Source organism: Anabrus simplex, chromosome 6 (assembly GCF_040414725.1).
Source record: "Anabrus simplex isolate iqAnaSimp1 chromosome 6, ASM4041472v1, whole genome shotgun sequence".
NCBI lineage: Eukaryota > Metazoa > Arthropoda > Insecta > Orthoptera > Tettigoniidae > Anabrus > Anabrus simplex.
In genome coordinates this window covers 224,414,834-224,442,507 of record NC_090270.1, presented here as the reverse complement: position 1 = coordinate 224,442,507, position 27,674 = coordinate 224,414,834, and the positions used below count along the sequence as shown (strand labels likewise).

Sequence of the window (27,674 nt, the reverse complement as noted above, 5' to 3'; positions counted from 1 at the left end):
TATTAGACCGCAGTTACTCACATGGTGAGTGCGGCACTCACCTCCCTAGTATATTGCTTGTTGTTGGAATATTATAACACCTCTACTTTTGAAACTCCATATACCTTTCAAAAAGATTGTTAGGAAGGGGAGATGTCAGTTATTTCCATTATCTTTGAAAATGAAGACCCTCAATCCATTATTCGGTGGGACAGTGCATGTTTGGTGAGCAATGAGTTCAGTAGCGAGTAACAGTGCTACTCAATTTCGTGCATTGTAATAAGTCAGGTTTTGTCTTATGCTTGTGTTTAATGTGAAACTGTTATATTGTGACTGTTGTTAGTGAAGTTACACAAGTTATAATGGCATCCACTGATCAGATAATTTTGAGGTTGGGTGGAACGTTGGAGGAAGAGGCCGAAAGTGATGGTAATGAATCAGATATGGTTTACGAAAGTGATTCTAACTCTGAGACAGAGTGTCTGCAAATTCCGATGAAGGAGAGGCACTTTCGTTGATTGAAGGTTGTATTCCATTCGTTTTAGGAGAGGATGGAATTACCAAGTGGGGCCTCCATGCACCCGCTACACATGTTCGAACCCAGAAACAGCATCATCCAACACAACCACAACAACTCCTCATTCAGGCCTCTGTGGGACACTAGTAACAGGCAACACCTCTGTCACCCCTCAACCCAGCCACAGAACCCCAACACACTGACTCCACCACCGAGTCCAACACTGACCCTGAGTCCAGTACCAACACTGACTTCACCACGGAGCCCTACACTGAGTGACTGACTTGAGTGTCCATGACTAACCTCCCTTTTTATAGCTCGAGTGATATGAACCAGAATATTCGCAATGTAGCCTGAGGCAAAACATTCTCATTGTACCTCCCAGAAACTCACAGGTAAACCAGCCCACGAGAGAACAATACAGAGAAAGGCCGGCCTCATCCCACAGGCCAGCTGGAAGATCTCCGGTCTTCTGACTCACTAGCCCCTTCCAAGAAGCACTGAAAGAGGCCTACCACGGGGCTGGCATATAATAATAATAATTACATAGCTTTATTATTAAAGCACTAGTTGAAAAGCTCTTTCACCTACAAATAAAAGTAGTGTCCTTTCTTGGATTGTGTACAGAGGGTATTTAGTAAAGATGTAAAGAAGAGGCCATATAAGTCTCTGGTAAGACCCCAATTAGAGTATAGTTCCAGAGTATGGAACCCACACCAGGATTACTTGATACAAGAACCCAAAAGAAAAACAAATTCAAAGGAAAGCAGCACCATTTCTTCTGGATGATTCCTGACAAAAGAATAGAGTTACAAAAATGTTGCAAACTTTGGGCTGGGAGGACATGAGAGTAACAAGACAAGCTGCTCGACTACGCAGTATATGTAGGATGCTAAAGGGTTTATTGTGTCACCTATTCAAAATTTAAACATTTAGGATCCCACTGGTGTCTGGTTGGCCATTTTTGTTCTGTACTTAACATCTCTTCAATACGTACTAAATGTACGTAACATGACCTAATAGGTTGAAAGTCAGTTTCGATTTAGGAATTTATTATTAATTCCATTTGAGACATGTTTCGCCCTTCATTGAGGGCATCATCAGTCAAATTACCTCCTCAAGGCAAACATCAGGTACCTGATTAGTAATTAAATTATAAACATTAAGATACATTACAATAGGAAAAACTGAAGCAACCAAGAAAAACTTGTTCACAGGCGATACAGTTAAACAACATAAGTTTATAGACACAGTAGTCGGCACCAATGCGTAAAATTACTGGGTACTTTAGCAGAGTCCAGCAGTGGTGTTCCGAAGAATAAGTGACGCACTCATTAGAAAATCATAGGAAATTTCAATGTTTCAATGTAAATATTTGTATAAACTTTAAAATTCCTATGATTTTCTAATGAGTGCGTCAATTATTCTTCGGAACACCACTGCTGGACTCTGCTAAAATACCCAGTAATTTTACGTACTGGTGCCAACTACTATGTCTATAAACTTATATTGTTTAACTGTATCACCTGTGAACAAGTTTTTCTTGGTTGCTTCATTTTTTCCCATTGTAATGTATCTTAATGTTTACAATTTAATTACTAATCAGGTACCTGATTTTTGCCTTGAGGAGGTAATTTGACTGATGATGCCCTCAATGAAGGGCGAGGGGCCGATGACCTCGATGTTAGGCCCCTTTAAACAACAAGCATCATCATCATCATCAATGAAGGGCGAAACATGTCTCAAATGGAATTAATAATAAATTCCTAAATGTTTAAATTGTATATGTATTGAATAGGTGACGCAATAAACCCTTTAGCATCCTACATTCAGTATCTTCAATACGGATAACAATGATTTTTATCATAAGCAGTATATATTACAAGTTATGAATCTCATTATGATAACCACATTGGAGTTCAGAATGTAAAAGTTCCAAACAGATTTATTGAAAACCACCATTCCAATACTTTACAATCCTTATATTTAGCATACAATTGTTACATAGATGTTAAAGTGCTACATGTTTCACTTAACTTAGTAAGCATCTTCAGCCACATGTAATCCAAAGTTAGGTAAGGGCCCTGAACCAGTTTCCTCATTAAAATCTACTTACTTACAATAGTACAAGGTAAAAAAGACATGAAAATCTAATCTGTAGAGTAAGCGATGCTTAAATGTGACAGAGTAAATTAATGAACTTGTCATAATATCATATATACATAGAATAAAATACTAGTATAGTGTCTAAATGGTACAAGTTGATTATATCTAGAGTAATGGAAATTATAAAAGTTCTAACATTAAGATTGATTTGTACAAAATTATTAGTTCTTATGAAGCATGGATTAATTAAAATATCAAAATTAAAATCTTTGAAGTTGAAGCAAATGAGAGTCAGGTACATAGAAATCACAGCAGAGTTGTTGGTTGGACATTTAAGTAGTTGCATAACAGTGTTAAAAAGTGCTTGAAAAGCGTCCAAATGCAGAAGTGTTGTTCCACTATCCGTGTAGTGGACATTAGTTGTAAGCTATCTTACGTAGATTCAACATATTGGAAGTTCAACTAAACCTTAGATGTGAAAAATCGCAATGTGATGCGTGTTGAAGGCTCTTATGTTGAAGAAAGGTAACTGGCCCCTCTGGCTGCTTGAGAAGGCCTGGCAGTCGTTAATCTACTATAATACTACACGGAAAGTGGAACAACACTTTCATACTTTGACGCTTTTCAAGCGGTTTTTATCTCCGTTATGCAACTACTTGATGTCCAACCAACAACTCTACTGTGATTTCTATGTACCTGACTCTCATTTGCTTCAACTTCAAAGATTTTAATTTTGATATTTTAATTAATCCATGCTTCATAAGTACTAATAATTTTGTACAAATCAATCTTAATGTTAGACCTTTTATAATTTTGATTACTGTACATATAATCAACTTGTATCATTTAGATGTTATACTAGCATTTTATTCTATGTATATATGATATTATGACAAGTTCATTGACTCTTAGTTACATTTAAGTATCGCTTACTCCACAGATTAGATTTTCATGTTTTTTTACCTTGTACTATTGTAAGTAATTAGAGTTTAATGAGGAACTTAGTTCAGGACCCTGACCTAACTTTGGATTACATGTGGCTGAAGATGCTTACTAAGCTAAGCAAAACATGTACCACTTTTAACATCTATGTAACAATTGTATCCTAAATATAAGGACTGTAGAGTATTGGAATGGTGGTTTTCAATAAATCTGTTTGAAACTTTTACATTTTATAGCTAGTTGCTTTACGTCGCACCGACACAGATAGGTCTTATGGCGACGATGGGACAGGGAAGGGCTAGGAGTGGGAGGGAAGCGGCCGTGGCCTTAATTAAGGTACAGCCCCAGCATTTGCCTGGTGTGAAAATGGGAAACCACGGAAAACCATTTTCAGGGCTGCCGACAGTGGGGTTCAAACCTATCATCTCCCGAATACTGGATACATTTTATGAGCAGTATGTTCATGATGATAAAGATGGAATTCAAGAGGACAAATTGGGGCAAATATTAATTTATAGGAAGAGAAATTAGGGATTAGAATAATGGAATGTTCAATAAATTTCCTATTCTTCTGAAATCATTTAAGAAAAGATAGGGAAACAATTGATATGGAATCTGCCACCTGGGTGACAGCCCTACAAGTAAATCAATGATGACTCATGAATGTAATTTTTAAAAATTAACTTTTCATGCCCTCCCCCTTCTTCCCTTCTGATTGAAAAGATGAATTACTTCTCTCAAGAAGCAATGATCTTTTCTTACCGAATGAAGTTGAATGAGATTAACTATTGATGACATTACCATGTCTCCAAAGAGAGAGCTACTCATAAAAAAGTTCAAAGGAAACAACAGTTTTGACAGTAATACCTTCAAATCATAAATACATACCTGTTTTTTTAGGACCTCATATAATTTGTAGAATTCATTGTAACGCCGAAACACAAACCATTCATGGTTCTCATCTGTCACCAATACTTTGTACACCTGAAAGGATAAATCGAAGATAAGTTTAACATATCCAATAAATTGGTACTTATCACCTGTTGGTTTAAAGGTACTATAAGTAGGTTCGACAGCAACTTCATACTAACTTTATGCAGAAAAACTTCTTATGAATTCTACAGTCTTCTGATAGTTTCATTAATCATCAGATTCAGTTTGGATCAAAGGAAGAAATTCCCTCCTCAGTTTTTCTTTCATTTTACAATGAACATAATGCGCAATCTAATATAACCCTCAGGAAGAATGTCACACACATGCTGCAACATTTTTAAATAACTTAATTGCCAATTGTTATAACTGACTAACTGACTGAAAAGATGAATTACATTCCTTCAAAAAGCAATGACCTTTTCATACCGAACAAGGTTGAATGAGATGAACTATTGATAGCAACTGGCAATTTCATCATTGAAGCATGATATGAATGTCCTGTAGTTGGCAATAATAGTGCAATAAGACTTATCCCAATTCATTCCATGAAGTGGTGTTCTGAAGTTCGGTGTTTTCTAGCAATGGATGAACTGACAAAGTTTCAAAAGGGTAAGTAAATTTGGCACGTACAATTTATATTCTATCTTTTTTAACAATTTGTGTCATATCATCCTCATTCACATTTCTTGCAATCAAATATATATATAAAAAACCAATAATACAACATTTATTGTTATACACTCTTCCAGAAGGATGTCAGGGTTTTCTTCTTTTTATCTTTCTTTTCAGAAAATGGCTTACAATTCATGAACTTTAAGAACTATTGGACAGCACTGATAATATTCCTGATAATAATGTAGATGCAGCTCTTTTTTTTTTTTTCACCAATAAATACAATAGATGATCTAACAGACTAATGGCAGGTTTCTGGAATGACAGAACTGTAGATGCATAGTTATCAGACTTAACATGGTAATATGTTTAAAATGAGTTTCCGAAACAACAGTTATCGGCTTCTTCACAGTTATCTGCGCAACAACTGGTAACTGCAGCTTGTGCTGTAGTTACCTCTATGTTAGAACTGATTTCAACAATACCGCTATGAGGCGCCACTCCATACTGTTTTGTACAAGAACTTATATTAGTTTCGTAAACATTAGTAAGTTATAATGAACTGGTTATAATATATTTACAGTCATTCATTGTAGTTTTACCATGCTTGGGTGTGCTGGAGGCGACAATATTTTGGTTAGTACATTTACTTCCACGTTATCACTGGCTTTTATTCACTGATTCCACATATATGGAGTCATCTGTTCATCATCTGTTTAGGTTATAATCTCCTCGGAGCATGACGCCTCTAATGTAGAGGTATCTTGCAATACGGGAAATGAATCGTTAAATAAAACAGAACTCGAATCAAATGGATTTTCATCAGGCTCAAATTGATCTTTCAGTGTACTGTAGCTATAATGTTAAGATCTCTTTCGCCAGGCTTTGAATCATGAGTCCCACCAACAGTTAGTTAACACCCAATTTGAAATTGAGTATTTACCATTACTATTTACATTTGTATTAAATAATAAATATCTTCAGTACCAGTATGCATTTAATAGCCTGCTGAATAATAAATATAGATTTTTCATTGCTTTTTTAATGTTATATTCTTTAACCAGTGAAGTGAGGTCTCATAGACTCCCAATAATCATAAAACATCTGGACTTCTTTAATTAAAAATCTTGCAGGGAGCTGTAGGTTATGTCATCTTCTTATCTGTGTCAACACACTTCACACCCTGAGTCAGGGTTAGCTCGCTATGTTTGATTGAAATTCTCAAGTGGACTTCACGTCAGTAGTTACGAGAGGATTTTTGTCAATGCACGCTGAGTGGTCAGTGTAAGTAAAACATCTCAAATTACTAGTCTGTTGCAGTTATTATGAACTACAAATTCTCAGTTCGAGGAGCACATTAGGGAACTACAGTACTAATGAAAAATTGAGTGATATAGCTATTTTCTTTTGGCTATTGGAGCTCGTAGTTTGTTGTCCAAGTTGTGCCATGCAAGCCCGGAAAAAATTGAATTCTTGAAGGGTTTGGCATCTGATTGGGTGAAATTACATGTCAAAGAAGAATGATAAATGAGCAAGTTCCCAGAGAGATACGAGCAGGAATAAGCAACATTTTGCACGTAAGACTCGGTGTCGAGATACGGAAGAAAACTGAAGAAACGGCAAACTTGCCATGCATATCCAGCGTCCTTGAAGAGAAAGACGGCATATGCGTGTTTTAAGTAGGAGTTTTCGGTTTGTTTGAAGTCTACTAAAAAAAAATCTGCAACAGTTGCAGCGAGAACAAATGGCTATCGCACCATCAGTGCAGAACTTAAGTGCCGGAATGATGGGTTCCAAAGTGAGCTGCACGTTTTCATTTATGTGATTATTTTCATTTAAGCTTGTTGTGTTCTGGATCAGTGAAAATCGATCTGTTTGCTAATTGCTGTGTATTTTTATAATTTTACTTACAACAACGATCAAGGTGAAATTTAAGATGATGACTGCATACTGTGAATAAGAAAAAATGAGAAATATATCTATAATGTTTGCATTATTAGACCTTACATATATTCATATTATGAGAGATTATTACATGCTAATCAGATTGATTGAGATGACTGTGTACATATTTTTCAACCATTTTTCATTGTAGAAAACTTTTGCAAGTAAAAGTAACTAGATATTACCAAAATAACCCTAAAATCATTTGCATAGAGACATCTATTGGAGGATGACAGATACAAAACATGACGATAACTGCACTGCTTATTACCAGGGCTTATAAATCTGGATTTAAGTTTCTGGAAACTCATTAAAGTTAAGAGCACAGTTAAATTCACAAGTGCATTTCGGTAACTCACAGGTAACTGTGCTGTACAGAAACCGGCCATAACACTCTAGATCTGAGAAAATCCATGCGTTGATAATCTGTTCGGAAGTTAAAATAAGGATGTTATACTATACGAGGAATACACACCAGCCAATCAGTGGGTAAGAAAACTTGAAGGTCTAACCAGTAGTGGCCAGAGAAATGCCATAAAACTGACAGCAAATGTAGTTCCAGTTTGTGCATTATACTTGGGAACAAAACATGACAACCTCACCTCGCACCACTACCCTCCAGCGGCAGCCCCGTGTATATTAGTGGTTTATAGGATTTACTACGTCTAGTGTTGCCGGAGTTGTCAAATCGTATACTTCATTCGACATAAAGAAAGGGTAAAGATGGAAGAGTGTGTGGAAAAAATAAGTTTGGCAACCTCACCACACCAACCAAACAAGGATCCCATAGGCCCTTCGTCCACCGGTTCAACGCAACTGCCATCCAGCTCAAAAAAAAAGTCACAAGCATTGGACGGGAGTCTATTCACATGATACAAAGGTTGATTCCCATAGGAATGGCCAAGCAGGCATCAATTTTTGAAAATGAGGCAAAGTCTCTCATAGTGCACTGGCACTGCTGGTGGCCCCAAGTATCCTACGCAGTGGCCTCCTCGGTATGCACTAGCCATACATATTGGTAGGTGTGCTATGAGTGAAGGACATCCGGCCAGTGGCGTACAAACCTGAAACGGCGGAATTTGAAAATAAATGTTTGAAGTTCGCCAAAGAAATAAACTAAAACCAGGAGAAATGATAGAACAATCAGGAGGCGGGAGAAACTGTTGAAAATCTGGAGTCTCCCGCCTAAATCGGGAAAGTTGGCAGGTAAGTTTATAATGTCCAATAACTGACCAACTATATTAGTATTAGTCTATTCACAGTTGGACCACTGTTAAGTGCACAGTTCTCATTCACCCATGTGACTGCAACACACTCATCGATCAACTCGTGAACCACCAACTCACAAACGACTGGCTTGTCAGTTGCATGGCCCGACTCGAGTCAGATGCTCCTGCTATTTTTCATAATTTACCGCTTGTATAATTCAATTGTATTGGGTCGATGCATAAGTTCGTGAGGTGGTTATATTTTATATTGTTTTACTTTACTGTAGCTGTCACGCACTGTAACCCACCCACAATCGTAATCACTCAGTGATGTATTCACCTCCACTCTATATGACCTTCTGCCAACGTTCAGGTAGCAGTTGAATGCCTTGCCTGTAGAACTGTTTTGGTTTTGACTGAAAGAAATCTGTTAGCCATTGGTCAAGAGAAGCTTCATCAGGGAACACTTTCCCTTGAATGTGGTTAGAAAGAGAGCGGAAAAGATGGAAATCTGAGGGGGCAAGGTCAGGGTAATACGGAGGATGAGGAAGAGGAAGAGGTTCCCAGCCAAGTTCAACAATCACACCTTTGGTCAAATGCGCTGCATGCAGACGAGCATTATCATGGAGCAATAAGACTGGTTGTGGTCTTTGTCTTTTGTTGTCAATAGCCCCGGCAAGCTGTCTTAGCTGGTCACTATATAGAGCAGAGGTAATCGTTATGTTTTTCTGAAGAAGTTCATGGTGAAGAATACCATCTTTGTTCCACCAAACACACAACATGATTTTCTGTGGATGGGCACTACCCTTGGAATGGAGAGTTGCTTTTTTTGATGGGCTGAGCCATTCTTTCCTCTTCTTCATGTTGACATACAGGCACCATTTCTTGTCACCGGTGACAATGTTCGAAAGGAATGCTTCGTGCCTATCACAAGCCAACCGGTGCCGGGCAAGCAACGAATGAACAGATGTTTACTTGTTTTTTGTTACTGTCACTTAGCACATGTGGTACCCATATACCCAATTTCTGTACCTTACCCATCGAATGCAAATGGCGTACAATAGTTGACTGATCACATTCAAAAACTTGCACCATTTCCCGCATTGTTTGATGAGGATTCTCATGAAGCAACTCATTCAAGCAATTTTCGTCAAAATCTGAAGGTCTTCCAGAACGTGGATCATCAGACAAGTCAAACCGTCCTGCTCGAAAGCAGGAAAACAATTTTTGTGCTGTTCTTTCAGCAACTGCTTCATTCCCATACCCTTCACAAATTGTTCTCGCTGCTCCTGCTGTACTGGATCCTTGGTTAAACTCAGAGAGTAAAATGTGTCTGAAATGATCACTTTTCTCAACTTGATATTCCATACCCGTTTGTCTGAAATATACACAAGTAATACGTTCACAATCAAGAAACCTGTGTTTCACAACACACAAACTCCACACACACAGTTAAAACAACGGAATAACGATACACAATCCCTTCACGCCACACTGTTGCCAACCCAAAAGAATACCGCACGAAATTATGCATCAACCCAATATTATGCCAGATCGTGATCACGAGTTGTATATACAACTCTTAGAAGCAATGGAAAAGCAACCCTTGTTTATTCAACTACAGTTTGCCAGAATACTCAAACAAGAACACTCAGGAAAAGGCATGGGAAGCTGTAGCCAAAGAAGTTGATACGAGTGGTAAGTACATTACATTGTAAGTACAAGTGTTTAATATCCTTCTATTATTGGGTGTTCAATCGTATAGCACATATATATAAAATAAGTGTTTTGTCTGTACACTGCTCAGAATTCAATGAGATTGGCATTTGTGTATCGGTGAAATAGTAGTTTGGGGAAAGGCTTAAAATTTACTTCTCAAATATCTATGTTATTAGTGGTTCTATCGATAAATACAACATGATTAAAGATATAGATAAAATAGGTTCTGATCACAGTTTATTAATAAATTTAATACGATTTATCACCTCTGTGTACAAAAGAAACACACCAGAATGTTTCAATTTACTAAAGTGTTTATATCAGAAAGAAAGCAGATCTATGACATAGTTCCTAGCTAATTTATTAAATGAGGCGATTAGAGTAATAACGGCGGATCCCAACTGCCATTGAATTTGTGGATGAGAGTAGGACTGTAGACTCCTGTAGCAGACTGACAAACTTTTGATTTGACCAGCAGAGGAGAGTTGCGTCAGTGGACAAAGAATGTGCAACACAACTCTCGTACAACTATCCTAAACAAGATGGGTTGCGTTGTGTTGCCTTGGCAGATGAAGGGTCTCAGAACTCATTAACTCAGAAGGGTGTAGGGTGTGACTGACAGCTGGCTTCCAGGAACTGAAGCCATCATGTTGTCCCGAAGTATACCTGGCAGGTTCCAAGACAAACACTGCCAGTGTTGCCACAGTGATTGAAAATTTGGTCACATCTAGGGTTCCTGCCCATTTAATGACACACTACAGAATTCACTACATCATCGTACAAGATCTATGATTGCTGACGCCCTAAGCGCAAAGCAATACACAGTCTATGAGGAGGTACATGGATTGGGTCAAGCTGCTGGATTGACGTCATAGCCATAACACCAGGATCAAGTAATGGGTACAGAGCCCACAATTAGAACTGAGGCATCATTTACTGAACCACATGATGTACATAAGGGGAAATATGACATATATGAACCTACAATTCCTTATTACACTGTGAAATATAATCTATACCATACAGAGGTATTACGAGGGTGGATAAAATATAAAGGGGAATTATTTTTTTTTAATTTATTGCATCAACCAAAAAAATAATACAGATCACTTTTCTACATAGTGTCCTGCCTTCGATACACATTTTCTCCATCGGATGGCAAGTTTTTATACCATCCTGATAGAAGAGGGTCATGTGAAAAGCCAGTTGCGCATGAACTCTTCTACACTTGCATCATCATAAAACCGCTGTCCTCCTAGGTCTTGTTTGAGTGGTCCAAACAAATGGATGATGATGCTTGTTGTTTAAAGGGGCCTAACATCCAAACAAATGGTAGTCGCAGGGCGATAAATCTGGACTGTACAGAGGGTGTTCCAGAAGTGTCCAGCAAATTCCCTCCAGTATTTCCCACATTAAAGCAGCAATATGTGGCCTTGCATTGTCATGGAGAAGAATGACATTTCGGATCGGTTGCTGGCGTCACTTGCTGTGATACGCAGCTTTTGCTTCATCCAAAAGGCGACAGTAATAGGGTGCATTAATTCTCCTTTGTTTGTGAAGAAAACCCACCAGCAAAACGCCCGCGGATCCCAGAAAACAGTTGCAAGCATTTTTAAAGCAGATGGGCGTGTTTTGGCCTTGACCGGACCTGCTTCGTCTCTTTGCTGCCACTCCATGCTTGCTTGCTTGTTTTGATTCTGGGGTGTAATGATGCACCCAAGTTTCACCACAAGTCACAATACAACGCAAGAAATCTTTTCCTTCCTCCTTGTAGCGACGCAGGAGTCTCTGACAAACTTCCTAGCGTAAAGTTTTTTTGTTCCTTGTTGAGGAACTACGATGACGTTTACACACACTCGTCAGTGTTGTTTGTGGACCCACGTTTACTAAGATGTTTTTACTTCTAGTATCATGTACTTACAGCTGTTTCAATTTGCGCTATTAATTATTATTCACCCAGTAGTTCTTTTACTTACTGTCTTCCATTCACTTTTGAATGCGGCCCTCATATTTTCTTCTTCACTGTTGCAATCATTGCGTCATTTTCTATAACTTCGAATTTCTCCAGTAGGTTCTCAAGAGCCTGATTTCTGACATCCTTGTTACTATAATGCTTACTCGACGTATCCCAGAAACAAATGAATTCTACATCTCCAGAACCTCCGCAATACCTTCCTGCTCAGTAGTTATGGCTGTCATTAGGTACTGAAATAATAATAACAATAATAATAATAATAATAATAATAATAATGTTTTTATGTCCCAAAAACTACTTTCGACAGTTTTTGGAGCCGCTGAGGTGCCAGAATTTTGTCCTGCAGGAGTTCTTTTATGTGCCAATAAATCTATCAACACGAGACTGATGTACTGTATTTCAACACCTCCAAATACCACCAGACTGAGCCAGTATCAAACCTGCAAAGTTGGAATGAAAAGGCCAGCGCCTCAATCATCTGAGCCACTCAGCCCGGCTTATGTACTGTATGGAGGCCTGCTCGTATCGAAGGTTACTGCGCAAATGACTAGCCAACCCACCTGACAACACTCCAGACGATCTGATTTGGTAAGGCGGTCAGGCAGTCGGATGGCATGGCCACATGACTTCACCTGATAAAGTGTTTTGTCGGACAACATAACTACAAACAACCTGATTTAGCGCCGGATCTGTTCAAATCTACCCGACTGCCTAACCAAATCAGATCGTCTGTAGGGCCTTTAAGAAGAGAAAGAGACATCTCAATTGCTTCCTAACTCTGCAGATGAACAGTATTACAGAAGACAAATATGAAAGACCCATCATTAATGACATTTTCCAAGTTCTTTGAAAACATTTAAAGAAAGGCTAAGTAAACAACTGATAGGGAATCTGACATCTGGACGGCAGCTCTAAATGCGGATCATTGATGAATGATTGGTGATGGACACGTCTTTTTTTTTTTTTTGCAAATGTGCTGTTCATAAAAGTGGTTAAAGTAACAAAGAATGGCTACATACCAACAAATTACTGCCTGGGCATCACATGTTATCGCTAGAAAGCTTAGAGTGAACCTAAATTAGATTTAGAAAAGTACAGAAAAAAGTAATTATGCCAGATAGAAGATATTAGTTCTATGAAAGTGATTATACAAATAATCCATCTTTCTTTAACTGTTCACTTTATCTTGTTTTTTATCACAGATAATCACAGCTTTACTGTATAAGTAACTCGAAGATTTCAAATAATGATATTATTCTTTATTATCTGTTTAATGTCCCTTCAGCTGCTACAGATTTTACAAGATGCCATTAACCTCATCCAGGATTCGAACTACTAACCAATAACACTACTGTGGTCAGCCAAAGATCTGAAAGAAGGAAAAAAAAAAAAAAAAGACAACACAAATACAAATAAGGATGAAGTACAATTACTAAGAGCCATGTATGGATGCTGATATCTGTTGTGGTCAGAGTCCACGTCTGCTCCTGGGAAAGTTTTGCAATCCAACACCTGGTTTCTGAATCTCTGCCTAATCATAATGAAGTCTATTTGATTCCTTCCAGTGTCTCCAGGTCTCGTCCACATATACATCCGTCATTTGTGGTGTTTGAACTAAGTATTGGCAAGGACTAACTTATGATTAGTGCAGAATTCAACCAGCCGACTTCCTCTTTTGTCCCTTTGTCCCAATCCAAATTCTCCTACTGTATTACCTTCTCTTCCTTGGCCTACCACTGCATTCCAGTCTCCCATCACAATTAGATTCTCGTCACCTTTTACATATTGTATTAAATCTTCTATCTCTTCATATATTCTTTCAATTTCCTCATCATCCACTGAACTAGTAGGCATATAGACCTGCACTATCGTGGTGGGCACTGGTTTGGTGTCTATCTTGACAACAATAATTCTTTCACTATGCTGGTCGTAGTAGCTTACCAGCTGCCCTATTTTCTTATTCATTATTAAACCAGCTTCTGCATTTCCCCTGTTTGATTGTGTGTTGATAATCTGGTAGTCACCTGATCAAAAATCTTTTGATTTTGTGTTGATAATTCGGTAGTAGCCTGAGCAAAAATCCTGTTCTTCCTGCCAACGTACTTCACTTATACCAACTACATCTAACTTTAGTCTATACATCTCCCTTTTCAGATTCTCTAACCTACCACAACGATTCAAACTTCTAACACTCCACGCTCCAACTCGCAGAATGTCAGTATCCATCTTCCTGATGATCGCCCCCTCTCGTGTAGTCCCCACCCAGAGATCCAAATGGGGGACTAGTTTACCTCCAGAATATTTTACCCGGGAGGAAGCCATCATCAGTACATCATTCATACAGAGAGAGCTGCATGTCCTCGGGATTTAGTTATGGCTGTAGTTACCCACTGCTTTCAGCCGTGTAGCAGTATCAACACAGCTAAACCATGTTGAGTACTATTACAAGGCCATATCAGTCAATCATCTAGACTGCCGCCTTTGCAACTTCTGAAAGGCTGCTACCCCCCTTTCGATGAACCATACCTTAGTCTGGTCTCTCAACAGATACCCATCCGATAGGGTTGCTGTTTCATTGGGACACGCAAGCCCCCCCACCGCAGCAAGGTCACATGGTTCGCAGGGGAGGTACAATGATTTAACAGAATTAAATAAATTACATTGATGAAAAACCTACATTATATTATGCTAAAGAAGTAGCACCAAGTGAGGAAATATAAGATGATCTTCTTCTTCTTCTGTTTATCCTATCTACCTGTGGAGTCCATTATTTGGATCTGCCATCTCCATTTATTTCTGTCTTGGGCTGCATCTGGATGGATATTCACAATGTTGAGATCCAGATGTAGTGTGTTGGCCCAATGTTGCCAAGATTGTCCCTTTCGTTCTCTGCTGATGACCTCTAGACTGTATCCCGTCTTGACAATTGTGTCAGCTCCTGCTCATATAACATGCCTGAATCATTGGAGACGGCTCTCATGCACTTTGTCATGGACTGATGCAATTCCTAACCATTTTTTAATGCTAACATTGGAAATGCACTAATTTAGTGATACCCGCTGTCCATTAAAGCATTTTTGTTTCCATTACGCTAAACCGACATTCTGTCTCGGTTGTAATCGGCCTGCATTTGCAGCCGCTGAGTCTGACACGATGGATGACAGTACAGTAGACTATTTTATATTAGATGATCTTTCATCCTGAAGTCATACGTGACTCTGGTTGTTTGCCACTTCATCCAGACTGAATTAATTTTCATGTTGACCTCTTTGATGAGTCGGCTGTCAACAGCTTTCATGGAACCAAGGTATTTAAAACCCTTTCACTAGCAGCACATCATTGCCATCTACTTCAATTGTTCCCATTTCTTGTGCAACTGACATCATGTACTCAATTTTCTTCTTGTTGAGGCACAGGCCATATTGTGCCAGGCTGTCACTCCTTTCTTGAGTTTGGGATCGTAGATCCAACTTGCTCTCTACAGCCAACATGACATCATTAAGCATATATAAGGGTCCACGGTACTGACGGATGCAGGTCAGCTGTCACTGTGTCCATCATTAAGTTGAACAGGAGCAGCAATAGGGTAGAACATTGGTGTAATGATAAAAGTAAAAAATGTATTTCTCTTCCACCTATTCAATACAACTCAATATGTCAAAGTTAGAGTTAAATCCTCATTAAAATAAGAATTGGGACATGTTTTGCCATTTCCTATGGGGCATCATCAGCCATATCATTACCTTAATTAAATTCCTATTTTAATGAGGATTTAACTCTAACATATTGAGTTGTATTGAATAGGTGGAAGAGAAATAAATTTCTTACTTTTATCATAAGATTACTTTCAATACAGATTCACAATGATTTTCATTACTTGTAACATTGGTGTAAGCCGACAATTATGGCAAAGTCTTTGGATGGTCCTGCGGTAGTTTGGACGCAGCTCCTTGGTTCTGCACAAAACAACTGCACCCAGTTGAAAGATACCCTGGTACACCATGTTTTTGAAACACTAGCCAGATGAGACTGACGTAGCTGATCGAAGGCCTTCTTGAAGTTGAAGAATGCGAAATGAAGCAGCTTGTTCCTCTCAAGGTGTTTCTTAACTATGAGCCATGCAGCATGAATTGCATCAGCTGTATTGCAATTCTTCACTAATCCAGCTTAGTTACATGTCAGCTTAATGATCTCATGAATCCTTTTGTCTAGAACACACTCTAAGACCTTCATAGCATCACACAGCAGCCAGATGGGGTGATAATTAGCATACTCAGCAGGACTTCCTTTCTTTTTAAAGATGAGTTGAAGAACTGTGCTCCACATCCTGCTGCATCCCAACAGTGATAATACCATAGCTCTGCTGGAAGATCCCCTGGACCAATGGACTTTCTTGGCTTCATTTTCTAGAGCAGCTTTGACCTCTTCGACTTCAATTTCTTTCTCAGGCCCTTAGATGACAAAAGTGGTCGGGATTGGCAAGTGGGGGAATTCTTCAGTTGAAATCTTCTGGATGTAGTTCCACCAGCATTCTCTCACTTTTATCCATGGATAGATGTCTCAATCTCCTCCATGCGTATAATAATGTTATTTGCTTTACGTCCCCCTAACTACTAATTTACAGTTTTCGGAGACGCCAAGGTGCTAGAACTTAGTCACGCAGGAGTTCTTTTACGTGCCAGTAAATCTACCGACATGAGGCTGACTTACTTGAGCACCTTCTAATACCACCGGACTGAGCCAGGATCAAACCTGCCAAGTTGGGGTCAGAAGGCCAGCGCCTCAACCATCTGAGCCACTCAGCTGAGTTTCTCTCATCAGTTGGCCGACAGGTGCGCCCAGCTTATCTGCCTCCCGTTGACTCGTCACTTCCCGCTCCGCGGCATAACAACAAGGACAGCACTTCGCTCACTTTATCTGTGCATGGCACGAGATAATTAAAATTAAGAAAATAAGAATTAAGAAAATTAGTAATTAAGAATTAAGAAAATAAGCTCGTACCTTATGATAGGAGATGTTGGAAATGTTCTCCTCCTTCATCCACACATTTCTGGCATCGCCTTAGGAAACTCCGAGTTCGTCTTCCATTATTGAGGCTATTTCTCTCCGGATATGTTCTTTCAGTTCGTCCAACGTGTGATGGTTTCTTGCACACACTTTATTTTTTAAGCTCTTCCATAAATAAAAGACACAAACAGTTAAATCTGGAGTCCATGACAGCTGTAAGTCCGTACTAATAACACGGTCTTCAAACATTTCCTCAATAAAGTTTAATGTGTCATTAGCCATATGCACGGTGGCAGAGTCTTGCTGAAAATATCCATTTCAACTGTCAGTTCATCAAAAGATGGTTTCAGTATATTATCCCTGTAACTTTGTGCATTAATTGTGCCCTGAAAAAAGATAGGTCCTATAATTCTGTATCCATTTACTGTGCACCATACTCTGATCCGTTCGTCGTGTAGAGGAATTTCGTATATGCGATGAAGGTTTTCTGTACTCCAATATCCGTTATTCTGCGTCAAAACATAATAGTGTAAATGATACCATGCTTCGTCAGAGAAAAATATTAAGCGTGGATCAATTATTTCATCATGAACTTTTTTTTTTTTTTTTTTTTTTTTTGCTAGTTGCTTCACGTCGCACCGACACAGGTAGGTCCTATGGCGACGATGGGACAGGGAAGGGCTGGGAGTGGGAAGGAAGCGGCCGTGGCCTTAATTAAGGTACAGCCCCAGCATTTGCCTGGTGTGAAAATGGGAAACCACGGAAAACCATCTTCAGGGCTGCCGACAGTGGGGTTCGAACCTACTATCTCCCGAATACTGGATACTGGCCGCACTTAAGCGACTGCATCATGAACATTTTGCAACATCCAATTACAAATATGTACCCACTTATCATGATCACTTGGATGCAGTTTGTGTTCTACAGTCACACTGTATGGTTTCAATGTTAACATTTTCGTAGCCCACCATGCTGAGCTCTTCGAAACATCAGTCTCTTGTCCAAGTCGTCTTACAAATTTTGTACGTGTATATTCTAATCTTTCTGCGATTTCATTTACTTTTTCCTTGTTATGTACATTTTTTTCAACGCTTATCGAGTAAAGAACCAGTTCCTCTCAATTTGTTTACGAGTTTCCACACGATCTCTCTGTGTGGAGGGCATACATCTGGACATTGTGTTACAAATCGCCTAACAACTTTCCTGCAAGACCCTGTTTTCACATAATTATTGTACTTAAAATACCCTTTCCTCTACTGTGTATACATGTGGAGGCATTGTAAGGATTATACCCCGAAATAATGTTCGGCTCCATGGCTAAATAGTTAGCGTGTTGGCCTTTGGTCACAAGGGTCCTGGGTTCGATTCCCAGCAGGGTCGGGAATTTTAACCATCAGTGGTTAATTTCGCTGTCACGGGGGCTGGGTGTGTGTTGTCTTCATCATTTCATCCTCATCACAACCTGCAGGTCGCCTACGGGTGCCTAATCAAAAGACCTGCACCTGACAAGCCGAACATGTCTTTGGACACTCCCAGCACTAAAAGCCATACGCCATTTCATTTACCCCAAAATAACACTTCACAACTCGTGAACAGTTGGAGCGACAGATCAACACTTAATACACATTCTAAGCACAGACCTGAACTACGAAGTGCGGACATTCCCATGCTGTCACTGCGCTGTGTAACGGGAAGTGAAGAGTCAATGGGAGGTAGATAAGCTGGGCGCATCTTCCGGCCAACCGATGACAGAAACTCACTGTATGGGGTCTACGATATGAAAACTTTGAAATATGAGAAGCATATCAATACATGGGAGCAACGTTTGTTTGTGAGAATGTTCCACCGTAACTGAAATTTCTAAAACATTTCAATGAAATATGGGGTTGGTTTCGGAGCAATCTTAATAAAAGATAACCCAAACAAGGTGCATAGAATAAAAGACAATGCAGAGCAAGTCTGTTATAAACACCTGACTTTTGACTGTTAAAAAAATTCAAGTATTCCCAAACAATTGCAGACAGATCAAAAATGACAAGGAAATAATATAGATAATGCTCAGAGTAAGCATTTTTTTTTTAATTTTATGGTTTCCATCTTCACAGTTTTTAGAACATAAAATGTTCACATGATTAACGTGAACACCTGAATCACTTCATGAAAATAACCTACCCCTAGGTGAGTATATTTAATGACAATAAAAAACTGTATACTACCACCTCACCTACCCCGCCAACATCGTAATGATGAAAATTTCCTTCATCAATGGGACTAGAACCTGTTAACTATGGCCGATTACATAACGATCATGGCCACAAGGCATGCTTGGGAGAAAAATATCCATGGTAATTTTTGTTACCTTTAAAGAATGTGGTGAGATCAATTTTAATCAAGTGTACAGTAGCCTATAATTTTTTTTTAATAGTGGTTTCACCTTATGCTAATACATAGATTTTCAGCAATGCATGGATAGGAAGGGGCTAGGATTACTAAGGTAGTAGTCATGGTCTTAAAAGGAACAGCCCTAGCATTCACCTGGTGTGTAGCTATCATTGATCAAATTGTATGATGTTGAGTATTCCATAGAGTGTCACCACGTGGACAGATCCCTAGGACATGGGCAAGGGTTTCAACCTCTCTGTTGCAACACCGAAAGATGTTACTGTCCAGTGACCTGCCAGATACACTACATACAGCTAACAAGTTTGCTGCCATCCATCTCTCCACTCAAAGCTGGTAACCATGACATTGTGCTCATTGTGGAATGTCTAAAAATTGAAATTAAATACGGTAGAGTCCCACCAATCTGAACCCTGCTAATTTGAAAATCCAACTAATCTGAACAGGGCTCGGAAAAAAATCTACCAAATTTGTTTTTAATTTTGAAAAAATGAAAAATAAAGATTAAGATTAAACTATATTTTCCTAGTAAAAACATAAATTTATTAGCACAGAAAAACATGAAATAAATGCTACAGGAGTAAACAGTGAATCTTTTGGCTATCTTATACACAAAAACTTAAAAAAACAGAAGGCCTAGACCTACTAACAATGTGCATAACAAAGTTCGAAAGCAATTTTTTTTTTTTTTTTACGTTAACGACAAAACAAACGGAAAAGCAAATTAACACTTAAGTGAAGTCAGTGATCTTCTTTTGACGCAACTCACTGAAACGACTTGAATAGGCAATATTTTGCCCGTGTCGCATAACCATTACACCACTAGGAGTTGCAGTGGCATGCTGCTCGAGGTAGCGTAGGGCAAGGTCAAGGGCACTGGCAGCAGCAGTGTAGGAAACAACATCAGTTTGGGCGTCTCCCTCGTCCTCACTATCATCTGTGTTGATCTCAGCTGATGACCCCTGCACCACTACTACAATGTCTTCATCTGCATAGTATTCCTCGTGACCAATGTCGTCGATAGTCGTCCACTCTTCGATGCATTTTTCCTCTGCATTTTTGCAACCCGGAATTTTCTTTACTAGTGGAAGAAGTTCACATTCTTTTGTCGGGGAAAAAACTGTTTTAACACACTCCAGATCAGGCTAGAGATTTTTCCACGATTTCTGCAGTGCCCCTTCGCTTGTGTTCTCCCGACCTTCTACCACCCAGTATATTAGATCTTTTATGGTAATTTTCTTAAGGTTTTGCAGAATTGTAAGTTCTTCATTCTTTTCAAGTATGCTTCAAAGAAGCATTTTTCTGTAATTTTGTTTTTATTGCTTGAAACACTCCTTGGTAAATTGACTGCAAAATCGAAGTGACATTGGGTGGAAGAAAAAAGGCTGTAATGTCACCGCAAACAAGTTGCATTTCTTCTGGATACAACAATGCACGAGGAGACAGTTAATTTTCTTTGTTAAATGCTTTCACTTTTGGCACAAATTGTTTTCTGAACCAGTCTTGGAATAAGTCACGTACACGAGTTGTGTTTACGTTTGCTTGCCATGATGAGAGACAGCAGGGACTAGGAACAGAATGTAGAACAAACTCAGCACTCACGAAACAAAGCATAGACTATTACAGTAGGCACGAACAGTCAGGGAGATTGTGCTAGACACACTGAACTGAGAGTAAGAGAAGGAGTAGGGGGAGAGGGGAGCTCACATGCTCGCTAGTTGAAGGTCACTGTCCCTTCCATTCCAACTTTCACCAGGCTGCTCGGGCTAGGTAGACACCAACAGTGCTTATAAAAACATTACAGTACAGTAACTGGTTTTCGAGCCTCAGAATGTAGTTGTAAAATAAATTACAACAAACTGTACTGATTTCCTATTTTCAATCATTTTAATACTTAACACACAAATGCTTAAAGTCAATATGTTGTCATATTTGACAAAAATCCACCTAAACCAAATTTTCGCTAATCCAAACAGGGTTCGGTCAATATTAGTTCGGATTAGTGGGACTCTACTGTACTTGTTTTGATGAGGTTTTAGCAAACCTTTTGGGAGAGCATGCTTAAAGATTTCCAAAGGTCAGCACCTATGAAGATTCACATTGGTAGTAATGTCGTAACAAGTATGACAACTTAGGAGTGCAGGTCTTGGATAGCAGTTAAGTGCTTCACTGTATGAATATTCAAAACAAATTACTTTGATCGCAGCTTCCTTCTAGAATTTCATGTTTTCAAACCTGTAGAGTAGCAGCTATCACCTCTCTTATTCAATGCTGGTATTGATTTTATATTAAGAGAGATGAATGATAACGAAATTGCCTCTCAAACTGAATATTCACTTTTGGATGATCTTGAAAATTTGTCAGCCCTAGTATCTAAAGATGAGGACTCTGCTGTTATAATGATAGATATAATAATAATGGCATGAGGCCTCCGTAGAGGCCTGATGCAGGTCTTTCGAGTTGACACTGTATAAGCGGCTTGCGTATCTGTGAGGACGAGGTCCAACCTAGGATGATTTCTAATAACGAAGATGGCAAGAATATCCAGCCCCTGAGCCACGGGAATCAACCAATGCAAGTTAAAATCCCTGTTCCGACCAAGATTCAAACCCAGAACGACAGTCGCCAAAGGCCAGCATGCTAATCATTTAGCCATGGAACTGGACATGATAGATATGATCAATCGACATCTTATGTAAATTGGTCTCAACTTAAATTCACAAAAATCAAACAATAGTAATTAAGAATGGTGAACTGGAAAGGGTAACACTTACTACAATGAGCAATATATGAATATCCCATACTGATGAGAAAGAAAAAAGAAATATATAGGTGTAACCAGGGCGAGTGAAGTATTAAGTGGTGGAACTCACATAGTTCAACGTTCCTCCTGCAAGGTGAGGCTAGTGTTAGTTGGCCTTAAACACGATTGCAATACTGCATACCGTAACATGAAATAGCTGAAACGTCTGTACATAATTTAAATACACATTGATGCAATAATTTTTGGGGGTGTTATATAATGCACAAAGGACTGTTTACAGAAATAAATGGTAAAACATGTAATTTAGGACACACACAATTAAAAATGCTTACCTCTAACTGGGAGAAACTTTCAATACTTTTCTTGCTGCTTTAGAAGATGACCTGGACTTTGCCTTTCTTGATATTTCCTTTGCCCGAAAAATTAATCCGAACTTATGGTCGGTTTCTGGTACACCACAGTTACCTATGAGTTACCTAAAAGCGCTTCTAACTATAACTGTACTGTTAACTTTAATGAGTTTCCAGAAACTTAAATCCAGATTTACAAGCCCTGGTGATAAACAGTACAGTTATCATGTTTAGTATCTCTCGTCCTCCAATAGATGTCTCTATACAAACATTTTTAGGGTTATTTTGGTAATATCCAGTCACTTTTACCAGCAGAAGTTTTTAACGAAAACTGGTTGGCAAACAACTACACAGTCATCTCAATCAATCTGATTCAGCAAGTAAATAATCTTTCATAATATGAATATATGTACAATCTAATAATCCAAAAATTACATATATTTCCCCTTCTTTCTTATTCATACAACACAGACCTTAAATTTTATCTTGATCGCTGTCGTTAGAAAAATTATATAAATACACCGCAATTACCAAACAGATCACATTTCAGTGATCCAGAACACAAGCGTAAAGAAAAAAATCATATAAATAAAAACGTGCAGCACACTTTGGAACCTATGACTCTGGCACTGAAGTTCTGAACTGATGGTGCGATATCCATTCGTTCTCGCTGCAACAGTTGCAGATTTTTTTAGTAGACTGCGAACAAACTGAAAACTCCTACTTAAAACAGGCTAGGCCTATGCTGTTTTTCTCTTCAAGGATGCTGGATATTTACGACAACATTGCCGTTCCTTCAGTTTTTCTTCCGTGTCTTGGCACCGAGTATTGCGTGCAAAATGTTGCTTATTCCTGCTCGTATCTCTCTGGGAACTCGCTCATTTATCATTCTTCTTTGAAATGTAATTTCCCCTGATGAGATGCTAAACCCTTCAAAAATTCATTTTTTTCTCCCAGGCTTTCATGGCACAACTTGAAAAACACGAAGGCATTACAAACTGCAATCTCCAATAGCCAAAAGAAAATAGCCATATTACTATATTTTTCATTAGTAGTTCCCTAATGTACTCCTCAAACTGAGGATTTGTATTTCTTAATAACTGCAACAGCCTAGTAATTTGAGATGTTTTACTTACACTGACCACACAACATGCATTAACAAAAATACTCTCATAACTGCTGACGTTAAGTCCACTTGAGAAATTCAATCGAATGTAGCGAGCTAATCCTGACCTAGGGTGTAAAATGTGTTGACACGGATAAGAAGGTAACAAACTACAGTTCCATGCAAGATTTTTAATTAAAGAAGTCCAGATGTTTTAATGTATATTGGGAGTCTGTGAGACCTCACATCACCGGTTAAAAGACATAATAACATTTAAAATAGCATGAAAATTCAGTATTTATTATTCAACGGGCTTATAGTAAATGCATACCAGTACCTAAGATATTTATTATTTAGTAAAAATGTAAATATTAATCGTAAATACTTCATAATTTCAGATTGGGTGTTCACCAACTGTTGATGGGACTCATGGTTCAAAGGCTGATGAAAGAGATCTTAACATTATAGCTGCACTGAAAGATCAATGTGAGCCTGATGAAAATCCATTTGATTCGAGTTATATTTTATTTGACGATTCATTTCCCATATTGGAAGATATTATCTACAGTAGAGGCATCATGCTCCGAGGAGATTGTAACTGAAACAGCTGAAACAGATGACACCATACAAGTGGAATCAGTGACTAAAGGCAGTGATAATGTGGAAGTAAACATACTGACCGAAATATTGTCGACTCCAGCACACCCAAGCACGGTAAAACTACAATGAATGACTGTAAATATATTATAACCAGTTCATTATCACTTGCTAATGTTTACAAAACTAATAAGACCTTGTATGAAACGGTATGGAGTGGCGCCTCATATCGGTACTTGCTGGAATCAGTTCTAACATAGAGGTAACTACAGCACTAGCTGCAGTTACCAGCAATTGCACAGATACCTGTGAAGAAGCCAATAACTGTTGTTTTGGAAACTCATTTTAAACGTATCACCATGTTAAGTCACAGATAACTATGCATCTACAGATAACTGTCATTCTAGAAACTGGCCATTAATGTAGTTGAATATCATTTTTGGCAAATATACAGCAGATGATCCTCTGAGCAGTACAAATTTCGAAACATTGAAAGTTCGTACATCATCTCCATACAGTCTGAAAATATATCACCCCACAGCGCGCCTTCTCCTTTCAGCTTTTTTTCCATTGTAGCGTCTATTTCATCACGTCATAGAAGGCTAACGAAGGATATTTGAGGCATTTAGAGTCACTGCCGCCAAAGTCCCGTAATTTAGAAATAACACTCGCATCACCGAGGACACACTGAGTTTCAGAATCACATTTTATTGACTTCACACATTCACTGCACGGTAAAAGTTTCTTTGACGCTGTGTGAATCAAGTAGCCATGTAAATAATATATGAGATTAATGCCTGCTCTAGCTGAACTGTTATTATTAATTGACAGATCTATGGGACTGAGGCCCGGTTCAATACCTGTCAGTGTACTAGTGTCCTTATCTGTTCATGAATATTTTCCTTTACCTCCCTACTTCTACATCTTTCATCTCGTACCATTGATCTTATCTGTTGTGCAAAGGATGACAGCTTGTGGTCAACAACATCCTCACAGTTGGTTGAGAGGAAAGAATTCCTTTCACTGGAATGTATTGAGCCCAACTGGCTCATAGCATTGTCTTTAAAATATTATAAATTACAGAAATGTATAAGGGAATGAATCAAAGTTTCATTATAGGCCGGATGTGTGGCGCCATGTCGCTTGCCCAGGCTTAGAGATAAGTTCCACGTGTCAGGGTCAGTTGATGACGAAATGGGAAGTACTGGAATATTCCGTGAGCTGTGTGATCAAGGTCTCCAGTTTTTAAGTTGGCAGCACTTTCAAGCAGCGAATAGCAGCGTAGCAAGTTTGGAATGATGGGGTAAAATTAAAGATGGGTGCCGTACGAATGACCTCCAAAATTAATTAAATCCACCAAGGGATATGTGAAATCAATATTAAACTATTCCCAGAACAAGAATTAAAGACGGCATATTACGAATAATTTATTGTAATAAATGAATGCAGGCATACGTGACGGGATATTACATCATTGTTGATGGGGTTCCCCGAGCTCCATATCCAGGAGCTGGTGTGCAAGAAGAAGACGCGTGCTGCTCAAGATACTGACTCTGCTACGGAAATTTGAACGGGTCGGACGTAAAGCGTATGTGGTTAACGAGGAATCCTAATCTTGAGCATTTCCTAGTCCACTAACTAGCTGTCGATAGGATACGACGGGTCCAATAGACTATGTATTTCAACTAAATAACAACCGAAAATCTGGTTAAATTCGGAAGGCGATTTTACAATATTAACTGAGACAAGATAGAAAGACCGGAGCGAGATCGATGCAAGGACGCTTTGCAGTGCCACCTGTTAAACTCGCGAAAAGAGCAGAGACAAAGTATTCACTACCAGTGTAAATAAGTGTTTATGTGCTATAATAACTTACTTATATATGTGTTTGTATGTATTTTAGTGTATTAAGACGTGAAGTCGTGTGAATTCATTAAAGCCGTAAGAATGAAGACCATGGTCATGAAGAAAGGCATCGGTTCACGTGTTAAGGCCGCCTGTATGGTGGCTTAAGTACATCATGGGGCCGACCTGAAACCATGAGGCCGTGGAGCTGAGTATGGAGCGTCGCCGAATCGATAAGTACCCTGATTCATTATATCTGGCATGTGCATGATTAGCTGTTAACTTGTAAATAAATTAATGCATGACAATTCGTTCATTTTTTTTTATCTACTGTAGCAAGGATAGTTAGATTTTTTTAGGGCGTAAAGTTCATACTGATGCCTAGGGGGGAATAAATATTGTAAATATTATTACGTGTGTTGAATATGGTCTTCACGAATGATGAAATAATATGTGTGTGTAAATAATGATCTTCTATTACGTGTGTGAAATATGGTTTTCCTTAGTGCGCGATCTTCTGATAAATACCAGCGTGTGTGTGTGTGAATATTTAATGTGATTTAGGAGGCATCAGTAAGGTATAGTCAAAGGGAGTAAATAGATTAGCCTGGCATGTCGCATGACAAAAAGTTCGTCGAGAGAAATTTCATTGACCAAAGATTCGAACCTTGGTTATCCCGGCACATTACAGTGAAATTTGAGAGTGTATGTCATCAGTAAGTAATGTGTATTGTTAACCAGTGAATGAGAAATGTGCTGTAGGGAATAGGTTTCATCATAAAATTTATCCGAGATGTAGTTAGCCAGTGTCGAAGTAGGGCCTCTAAGACACAAAATGCCAGCAGCAAGGGTCGAACCAACGAGATTGTGTAGCGCAATATATGAATAAATACCGGCATAGTGATATACGTGTTTTTTAATAATGTTGAGTGAGAAATGTAGAATTATACACGTGAGATATGGAACAAATAAGATGCATTGAGAGTGTTATATATATAATTAGTTACTGTTCGCACAGAAAGCAAGGATACGAAAGATTATTTTGGAGGAAACATACGAGTTCATTAGAGCGGAGAGAGAGAGAATATTAATTGGGTGCGGACAAGTTAAAATGCCGTGTTAATGAAGCGAGCTGGGCGCTTGAGATAAGGTAGCAGCCCGGGTCGGCATGCTGTGTATTAGAGGAAATCAGACAGCCTTGCCAGGGTCTTACAAGTAAAAATATTACAGTCATTCGTAAGATAATTCTGTTTTGTGGAACTTAGGACAGCACAAAAAAAAAAAAAAATAGATATACTTCGTGACAGTTCATTGTGGCGAGTATAATGATAGGTCACTGTAATGATGCCATGCTGAGGGTCGGAGTTCGATGCCCAGCCGAGGTCAGTGAATAATGATTTCCCTGTGATTATATGATTGGAATTATGTTGTGTTTGTGTCCACGTTATATGTTCTACAGTGTGTGAGCAATGCAAATTCTGGTTTGCAGTTGTAATATTTCTTGTTAATGTGTGAATTCAGTTCTATCCCATTGTTTGTAGAATCAGTGTAGGTTAAGTTGCGTATTACCATTGTAGTGTAGGTTTCTTGCTACAGGGTAGGCATATGTTTTATGTATGATGAAACAGCTGATTATGTATGTGCGGGATATTTATAATTTTAAATGAATCA

General features: G+C 38.7%; 1 protein-coding gene across 2 annotated transcripts in view; it reads right to left on the bottom strand.

The window, feature by feature from the left end:
• Positions 1-27,674, bottom strand: part of LOC136876354 (serine/threonine-protein kinase Sgk1) — a 184,181-nt gene that overhangs the window by 126,670 nt on the left and 29,837 nt on the right. For both annotated transcript variants that reach the window (XM_067150230.2, XM_068228388.1), the window contains exon 3: positions 4,433-4,528. In XM_067150230.2, the coding sequence (XP_067006331.2) occupies positions 4,433-4,528 (96 nt within the window). The remainder of the gene's footprint in view (positions 1-4,432; positions 4,529-27,674) is intronic.